This window comes from Geospiza fortis, unplaced genomic scaffold (genome assembly GCF_000277835.1).
Source record: "Geospiza fortis unplaced genomic scaffold, GeoFor_1.0 scaffold69, whole genome shotgun sequence".
Lineage (NCBI taxonomy): Eukaryota > Metazoa > Chordata > Aves > Passeriformes > Thraupidae > Geospiza > Geospiza fortis.
In genome coordinates this window covers 701,458-710,814 of record NW_005054555.1, presented here as the reverse complement: position 1 = coordinate 710,814, position 9,357 = coordinate 701,458, and the positions used below count along the sequence as shown (strand labels likewise).

General features: G+C 50.4%; 2 protein-coding genes across 2 annotated transcripts in view; one reads left to right on the top strand and one right to left on the bottom strand.

Annotated features, from left to right (window-relative positions):
• Positions 1-4,757, top strand: TAX1BP3 (Tax1 binding protein 3). The gene is made up of 4 exons (XM_031064088.1): positions 1-117; positions 673-765; positions 2,456-2,530; positions 3,966-4,757. The coding sequence occupies exons 1-4, from the start codon at positions 1-3 to the stop codon at positions 4,071-4,073; spliced, it is 393 nt and encodes a 130-aa protein (XP_030919948.1). The 3' UTR covers positions 4,074-4,757.
• Positions 4,101-9,357, bottom strand: part of LRRC40 (leucine rich repeat containing 40) — a 17,112-nt gene continuing 11,855 nt past the window's right edge. The window contains exon 16 of the mRNA XM_031064086.1: positions 4,101-4,110. Within this exon, the coding sequence (XP_030919946.1) occupies positions 4,101-4,110 (10 nt within the window). The remainder of the gene's footprint in view (positions 4,111-9,357) is intronic.

Below are 9,357 nucleotides of genomic sequence, written 5' to 3'. Positions count from 1 at the left end.
ATGGAGCCCCCAGAGCAGCTCCTGCCCCACATCCCTGATGTTCAGAGCCTGCTGGGGGAGGACGTGCTCACACCAGCACAGGGCACGGCCACAAAGATCTCTGAGCTGATTTTTATTGTATTTCCAATTCCCCAGCGCTCTTTGGAGCCACCCTTACTAAAAGAGGAGGCTCAGCTCTGATTCCTGTGCCAGTGCAGGCTCCCAGATCCCAGCAGTGCCCCAGAGATCCCAGAGGATTTTATCCTTTGGTTTTGTCCCAGGGGTGCTGCACGTCTGGCTCCTCCTGGGAAAATAAAATTGCACCAGGCAAAGCCTCACTGATGGGTTTATCCCAACATTTAAGTGAAAAACTTGGCCAGAGTGAACTTCTCTTTCACTAATCTAAAGGGTTTTTTCCTCCTTGAAAAGAGAACATTAAAATCCATGCAAAAATCTGTGAACCACAGGGAATGTTTTGGCATCCCTGCAGTGTGGGAAAATGCTGCCAGTTCTTCCAGCTTAAATATTTTATAATTTTACAATATTTTTATATTTTAGCAATATTCCAGTGGCTTTTCCCATTTTGTGGAGTGCAGGGGCTCATCCCATTCCTCCAGGGAAATGGGATGTGAGGGCAGGAGGTGCCTGCCTGGGGCAGGGTCCAGAGCTGACATCCCTGTTTTTCCTGCCTAGTTTTGTGTGAGGATAGAGAAGAATCCTGGCCTTGGGTTTAGTATCAGTGGTGGAATAAGTGGACAAGGAAATCCGTTCAAACCTTCTGATAAGGTAAGTTTGAAATTCCTCTCTCCCTGCTCCTGATCTGAGAGGTCACAGAGGGGAGGCAGAGAACACGAGGGGGATGTTTGTGCCTCTCTGTTGGTGTAATTGAAAGATTTTTCTTTTCCCATTCTTAGCTTTGTTCTTGGGTTTTGTTTTTTTTGTTTGTTTGTTTATTTTGGCAGTGTTGTTTGCTTGTTTTCCCAGTTAAGGAAGATGAGGGAATCAAGCATCAATCCCATGAGTGTCTGGCCCATATTACCTGGATAAGATAATTTTTTGGGCTGTTTTCTGGAGAATTGTCTCTCTCACTTTTTAAGAGTTGCCTTAGACCTCAATTAAACTTTTAATAAATTAATTTGATTATATTATATATATTATATATTATTATATATATAAATTATATGGTTTGATATATATTATGTTGTATTATATTATATTTACTACAGTAAAGTACAGTATCATCCCTGGAGGCTGAAATTCCAGGGTTTGTAGCTGCTGTGTCAAATAAAAGCAGCCTGGAAATGCCTGGATCCTTACAGACCCCGTGGCAGCAGATGTGTCCTGTACTGGGAGTTAAAACTGACACCTGGTGGTGGCCAGGGACACTCAGGGCTCATTTTGGGAATTGCACATTTCAGATAAATCGATTTTCAATAGAAGGAGGTCACAAAAACTCCAAGGTGTGCTGAGTCCCAGCTGCCAGGGCTGTAGGATTGGGAAGTGGACTCTTACCCCTGTGGGTTTGTGTTTGGTGCCATGGAACTGACTGGACTTTGTTGGGAAAGGAGGCCTTGAACACATTCCTGGAGCTGATGTTCTTGGATAATACTGGATTCACGTTGCAGGGACAGTGGGAACTTCCATAAGTATTTCAAATAATGAAATTGAAGCTGTGCTTCCTAGAGGAAGCAAAGATTGATTGCTGTACTGATTATGATACACGTTATTCCAATAATTAACATTTGCTCCATTTTAATTTCCCTCCTGACAACCTGCCACTCCTGTTCACGCTGGACTTTCTTTGGGATGTGGGATTTTAGTGTAAGATTGTGGTGGTGCTCACAGGGGTCCCAGGACGAGGGAAGAGATGAGAATCTTGACTCCATGTTTCAGAAGGCTGACTTATTATTTTATGATATATATTATATTCAAGGCTGATTTATTATTTTATGATACATATTATATTAAAAGAAAATTATATCCTAAAACTATACTAAAAGAATAGAAGATAGGATTTCATCAGAAGGCTTGAAAAGAATAGAAAGGAATTATAATAAAATCTTGTGATTGCTCAGAGTCCCAGCACAGCTGGACCTGTGATTGGTCATTAATTAGAAACAACTCACATGGACCAATCACAGATGCACCTGTTGCATTCCACAGCAGCAGATAATTATTGGTTTTCTTTTCCTCTGAGGCTTCTCAGCTTCTCAGGAGAAAAAATCTGGCAGAGGATTTTTCAGAAAATATGTCTGTGACAGAAGATGACCCACAATTATTGATAAGTGCTGAAGGTCCCAGGGAGCTGCTCCACCCCCAGACTGGAGTTAGACAGCAAACAGAATAAACCAGTTTGGTGTCAGCCCATCTCCAGGGCGTGCAGAGCCCCCAGGCCCCAGCCAGAGAGGGAGCCCCGTGGTTTTTGGGATGTAGTTCTTGGAGAAACATCCTAACCTGTGTTACTTCTGACTTATAGGGTATCTTTGTTACTAGGGTTCAGCCTGACGGCCCCGCCTCCAGCCTGCTCCAGCCCGGAGACAAAATCCTCCAGGTAGGGATGCTGGGCAGTGCTGGGCTCAGAGCTCAGCCTGGGAGCACACAGGGCGGTGTTTGCAGCAGGGCTGAGCTGCCTGTGGCATTTTGGGGACTTCAGGATTGATTTACAGCTGGGCCCCAAAGCACTCTTTGCCCTGGTGGCCACCTGGGCCACCTGGTTTGAATCAAAACCCGAGGGCAGAGCCCCAAGGCAGGGACTGTCCCCTGTGCCAGCTTGTGCCCACTTCTGGGCACCCCCAAACCTGACCCTGAGGGGCTGGAGAGTGTCCAGGGCAGGGAACAGAGCTGGGAAGGGGCTGGAGAATCCCTGAGGAGCTGGGAAGGGGCTGGAGAATCCCTGAGGAGCTGGGAAGGGGCTGGAGAATCCCTGCCCTTGTGGCTCTGCACAGCTCCTGCCAGGAGGGCACAGCCGGGGGGGTCGGGCTCTGCTGCAGGGAACAGGGACAGGAGCAGAGGGAACGGCCCCAGGCTGGGCCAGGGCAGCTCAGGGTGGAGGAATTTTTCCCTCAAAGGGAGATCAAACCCTGTGGTTTGTTTGGGTATCAAATTTCTCCTGCTTTTCCTACTGAGGTCTCACAGTGCCCTCCTAGTCTTTCCCAGAGAACCCCAGAACCACAGAATTCACAAAATCCCAGAAGTCACAGAATCCCCGGGTTGGCAGAGACCTCCAAGACCATCGAGTCCAGCCCAGCCCCAGCACCCCAACCAAACCCTGGCACCCAGTGCCACATCCAGGCTTTGTTAAACACACCCAGGGATGGGGACTGCACCACCTCCCTGGGCAGCCATTCCAGAACTTTAGCACCTTTCTGGAAAAACTTTTTCCTAATATGCAACCTAAATTCCCCTTGGTGCAGCTTGAGGTTGTGTCAGGACCCTGACCAGCCCCAGCCATTCCCCCTTTGTCCCCCTCAGCACCTCATTCCAGATTCTCCAGCCAGATCCTCCCTCTGGATCCATCTCCCCCCCCAGCCTTGGCCCACTGTCCCCACACTCTGCCCCATGATCTCCCTCTGGATCTTCCAGATCCCTGAGATCCCTCCCATCCCACAGTGCAGGACTCTGGGATTCCATTAATGCCTAAGTTTTGGCACAGCTGTCGGTGTATTTGGGACCTTCCCTGCCTGGAATTTGGATTCCTCTTTCCCAGAGGAAAGGTGTTTTATTGTGTTGAGGCTTTCAGAATGGTCAGAGCCCGGAGCTGTCCCAGAGTCAAGCACGATTTCAGTGGGGATGAAATCACTCCCTGGAGCCCCCAGCCCAGCCCCGAAGCCGTCCCACACAGGACAAGAGCAATGTGTGCTCTGTGCTCATGAGAAACCCTCACATGTTCATTATTTATTTCAGCCTTGCTTTTAATTGCCAAATAGCCTTTTTTTCCCCCAAAACAAGGCACTGAAGCCTCTCCCCTTGTGTTTTCCCTGCTGCAGGCCAACGGACACAGCTTTGTACACCTGGAACACGAGAAGGCTGTGCTCCTACTGAAGAGTTTCCAGAACACAGTAGACTTAGTTATCCAACGTGAGCTTACTGTCTAAATATTTTTTTATAAATAGTAAATATGTCTAGCCAGATCTAATGTTCAAAAGGATTTATACATAGGAAACCAATTTTTTGCCAATTGCTGGACCAATGGCAAACGGTAGTGCCAAATGTATAATACTCTATGTTAGTACCAATCATCGGGAGAAAATATAAGAATTAACTCTATAAATATATTGTTCATGTGGCTCCGTATTAGTTTTACTTGTCAGCCTCTGGCTGTGCATTGGTGCGTTTTTTTAACCAAGTTCCTTCTTAAAAGTCAATTTCATATGATTTCAAAACACAGAAGCACATACAAATCCTTTAGGAATTCTGCTGTCCATCAGAAACACTGCCTCAAAGTTGTATATGCCTTTATAAAGATGAAATATATTAACCTGTACTTCCCATGAAATATTTCTATCATGTCGCATACGAAAGTATAGAGAAGAAAATATTTTCATAAACACCTCAAAGAAAGTATATATTAAATTAAATTTAATAATGTTCATTTATTTTCAATGCAAAGATATTCTATGCCTTATGAAAATACCTGTACATATGCCGTGTGTATAGCTGGCTCCGTAGGGATCAGGAACAATTCACTACACAGGGTGAGAGACTTCTCCAGCTGTAACTCTGGGACCTCGGGACAAGGAGCCCACGTGGGAATGGGACAGCTCCCTCTGGAATGGGTGAACGACTCCCTCTGGAATGGGACAGCTCATTCTGGAATGGGATAAATCCCTCTGAAATGGGATAGCTCCCTCTGGAAAGGGACAGCTCATTCTGGAATGGGATAGTTCCTTCTGGAATGGGTGAACTCGTTCTGGAATGGGATAGCTCCCTCTGGAATGGGATAAATCCCTCTGGAATGGGTGAACAACTCCCTCTGGAATGGGATAGCTCCTTCTGGAATGGGTGAGCTCCCTCTGGAAGGGGTGAGCTCCTTCTGGAATGGGATAACTCCTTCTGGAATGGGATAACTCCTTCTGGAATGGGATAGGTCCTTCTGGAATGGGATAACTCCCTCTAGAATGGGTGAGCTCCCTCTGGAATGGGGTGACTCCCTTTGGAATGGGATAGCTCATTCTGGAATGGGATAACTCCCTTTAGAATGGGTTAACTTCCTCTGGAACGGGGTGAACTCCCTCTGGAATGGGATATCTCCCTCTGGAATGGGATATCTCCCTCTGGAACGGGGTGAACTCCCTCTGGAAGGGGGTAACTCCCTTCAGAACAGGTTAACTCCCTTTGCTTTGGCTCTTCCCTTGATTCCATGTGCACACACTACAGGAGAACACCGAGGACAGGCAGGTTTGGCTCACGGATGGAGGAAGGTTGTGATGGTGGCAGTAAAACTCCTTTTGTTGCTGCTAATTTAACTCGTTAATTTTTCATTTCAGACTCCCCATTGACATTGTTGTGTATTTTCCCCCCTGCTCCAGGCCCTGCTCGGGATATTCCCATGGGTGAGGCTTTCTGGGATCCTGGGCTGGATCCTGGAAAGGGATGGGCACAGACACATCCCAGGGAGCAGCAGGTGACCCCGAGCCAGCCCGGGAGGAGCATTCCCAGCACAGGGACAGGGACAGCCCTGGTGTCATGTCCAGGTGCTGGGGCTGTTCCCAAGGGAGAATCCCAAAGCCCAGACTGTGCCCAGCTGCTGCTGCTCAGGGGTGCCAGGGTCCAGCCTGGTTATCCCTGACAGCAAAATGGGAAAACACAGGGAAAGCCCTGCAGGGGTTTTCAGGGGATCCCAGTGCCCTGGAGCAATGGCCAGGGGCTGAGGGACAGCTGGCTCTGGGATCACCCGCACCATTCCCACCCCAAATCCCACAGCCAAGGGTGCAGCCACAGCCCACGGGGATGTTCCACTTCTCCAAGAATTCCCAAACCTTCTCTCTCTGGCTGTGGGACCTGGGCAGCTGCAGGCCCAGGGAAGCCTCCAGGACCCTCCACCCCTGATAATTTCCCATTTTCCCAGTGCCAGCTCACAGTTCCTACCCAGGTGATGGCAAACCAGGAAAGTTCTCAGCCAGTTGTTCCCAACAGCGACCATTTAACATTCTCAAATCTGGTTTCATGTTTTCCAAGGTATTTTTTAACACACCTGTGTCTGCATCTGTGTTTGGTGGCAGTGCCAGCCCTGGGAGGGGACAGGGGGCTCCACAAAGGGAGCAGGCAGGACAAGGCTCAGGGTGAGTGGGGCAGCTGAGAGCAGAGCCAAGGAAATCCAGGAAAAATCTGAGTAGGAAATGTCCAGGTTAGTTTGCTGTTGGTAGTGAGCTCTTGGAGTGTAAAGATGTTAAACCCCTTGGTTAAAGCCCTTTCCTAAAGGGGCTCCAGGAGAGCTGGAGAGGGACTGGGGACAGGGATGGAGGGACAGGACACAGGGAATGGCTCCCACTGCCAGAGGGCAGGGCTGGATGGGAGATTGGGAATTGGGAATTGTTTCCTGTGAGGGTGGGCAGGCCCTGGAATAGAATTCCCAGAGCAGCTGTGGCTGCCCCTGGATCCCTGGCAGTGCCCAAGGCCAGGCTGGACACTGGGGCTGGAGCACCTGGGACAGTGGCAGGTGTCCCTGCCATGGCAGGGGTGGCACTGGGTGGGCTCTGAGGTCCATTTCCCTCCAGCCCATTCTGGGGTGCTGGGACCCCTTTGGGGTGCTGGGACCCCTCTCTGCTGGAGTTTAGCACTGAGTTACCTGATGCAATCAAAGATGCCTCTGCACAGACGCGTGCACAAAGCTCTGGGGGGAATGCAAGGACAGGGAATGCAAAAGCAGGGAAATGAACCCCCCCAGTGGCATCAGCTGAGGGCAGGGCTCAGGGGAGGCCCCGGTGCCAGGGGATCAGGGAGGTTATTCCGTTTATTCCCAGGAGCTGCCCTGGATGAGGGATGTCCTGCTGGGACCCCCTGGCCAGGCAGAGCCTGTCCCACAGCAGCAGGGCTGGGGACAGGTCCCCAGATGGCTCAGGGGATGACAGAGCTGCGGGGTCAGCGCCCACCCTGGCAGGATTTGGACATAAATAAACACAGCAAGCCCCACCTCAGCTCGAGGAAGAATTTCTTTCCCTGGGGGTGGCAGGGCCCTGAGCAGGGTCTGGGGTTTCCCTCTTCTGGGGACATCCCAACCCCACCCGGACACGTCCCCATGTCCCCTGCTCCAGGCTGGGCTGGACGGTGTCCAGAGGTCCCTCCTGTGATTCTGTGAACTGGTGGGATGTCACAGTTAGAACTCCCAAAGGAAACTGGGGATGCTGTGCCAGCTGGAGCTCCCTGCCCGTGCCCGTCCCTCGCCATCCCTCTGAAGTGCACAGCTCCAGGGCTGTCCCTGGCAGGCAGGGCAGCCCCCCCGTGCCCACACAGCTTTCTGGGCAGCAGTTTGGGCAGGACACGCATCCAGGGATCCACGGGGAGCTGGCCTGGCCCTGGAGCCACGGGTGGGCACAGCCGTGGTGCCACCGGGGCCAGGCCTGCAGGGCACCACCACCCAACCCCAAACGGCACCGTCTGCAAATCGCGGAATTTCAAACCAAAAAAGAAAAGGAAACCCCCAAAAAAGCTTTTTGCCAATCCTCTCCCTGGCTGATTCCAGCTGATTTAGTGGAAGTGACTGACTGGCACCAGTCTGGGCACTCCTGGCACTGCCCTGTGTCCCTTGGGTGGCGGTGGCTGTGTCCCCTCCCTCCCTCCTCCTCCTCCTCCCCGGGCAGGGCACTCGCTCATCACTTCGGTTTTCTACCTGTGAGTACTGTATCCAGTTCAGAACCAACAGCTTCCTTTAGTAAAGATTTTACCATTTTATAAAAGACATGTTTAATTATGATGGAGATGGCTGTATTGTAATTAATATTTTGAGATAATTGTGATTTTGAGCTTAAATTATATACAGAAATGGTCATTTTTGTATGTGTTCAAAGATTGCTATATTCCAGATGACTGTACTTTTCAGTTGAATTCCAGTATCCATGTAAATAAAGCTGAATGAGGAAATATTTACTACTTTATTAACATAGATTGTGAATGTACTTCATGTTTTTTGCAGTATAAAGACTTACTGAACTTGAAAGCTGCTTCATTTTATGTGCAAAAAGGTACTTCAAAAATTCTATTTTAAATCTATTGATTGAGTGCAATCAGCTCCTGTCCCTTGGCACATGCAGGTTGTCCCCTCCCCGTGCCCTGGAGGGCCTGGCCCGTGCTGTGGGGTTGCTGCATTTGGCAGCTGCTCTGCAAAGAGGGAGCCCAGGGACTGAACCGATGCTGTGCAGTGCAGCAGAGCCATTTTCGGCTTTGCTGTACCCACCTTTTTCAGTATTTCCAAAAAAAAAAAAGTGTTTTGAATAACATTAAAAAGTCTCTTTATTGTATAAATAATAAAAACGTCACCTTATTGTAAGGCTTTCGGGTGGTTTTTGTTTTTTCCTGGCAGAAAGGAGGTTTCAGAGGGTGGGGAAGGGGGGAATGACCCTGGAACATTGGGCAGCTCCCAACTGGGGCTCCTCTGGTCCAGCTGCAGCCAGGGGAGACATCAAATATGGAAAGGGAGCAATGGAAATGGGGAAGAAAACCCAGGTTTGGCAGCTTTGGGGGCAAATGTATGGAAGGATAAATGCATGAAGAAATGGGTGAAAGGACAAATGCACAAAGGACAAAATGTATGGAAGCAAAAGGGGGCAGGGGGAGAGGGCAGCATCAGCTCCATCACCCAAGGAGCTGCAGAAGTGGCCCTGGAGCTCCAGGTGTGCCCTGCTGTCACTGCACACTGCTTCCCACAGGACAGATCCTGCCCTTCCCATCCCCACTCCCCCAAACCCTTTCCCAGCCCATTCCCTTTCCCATTTCCCTGCAGCCAGGACCAGGTTCTGCTCCCCTCCTTGGGGACACGGGGAGGTGCAGCTGGGCCTGAGCCCCCTGAGCCACCCCTGCTCCAGCTGGAAGGCAATTCCCACACCTGGGGAGCTGAGGGTGTTTTATGTTCATCTGGACACGTTCAAAACCTGGGAATTTTAGTGAGGAACTGAAAAAAATCCTGCAGTGCTACAGAACAGCCAGGGCTGTGTCCATGAGAGACCCTGAGGGGCTGGAGAGTGTCCAGGGCAGGGAATGGAGCTGGGGAGGGGCTGGAGAATGAAAGGGAAGGGGCTGAGCCTGGAGCAAAGGAGGCTCAGGGGGCTCTTGTGGCTCTGCACAGCTCCTGCCAGGAGGGCACAGCCAGGGGGTCAGGCTCTGCTCCAGGGAACAGGGACAGGAGCAGAGGGAACGGCCCCAGGCTGGGCCAGGGCAGCTCAG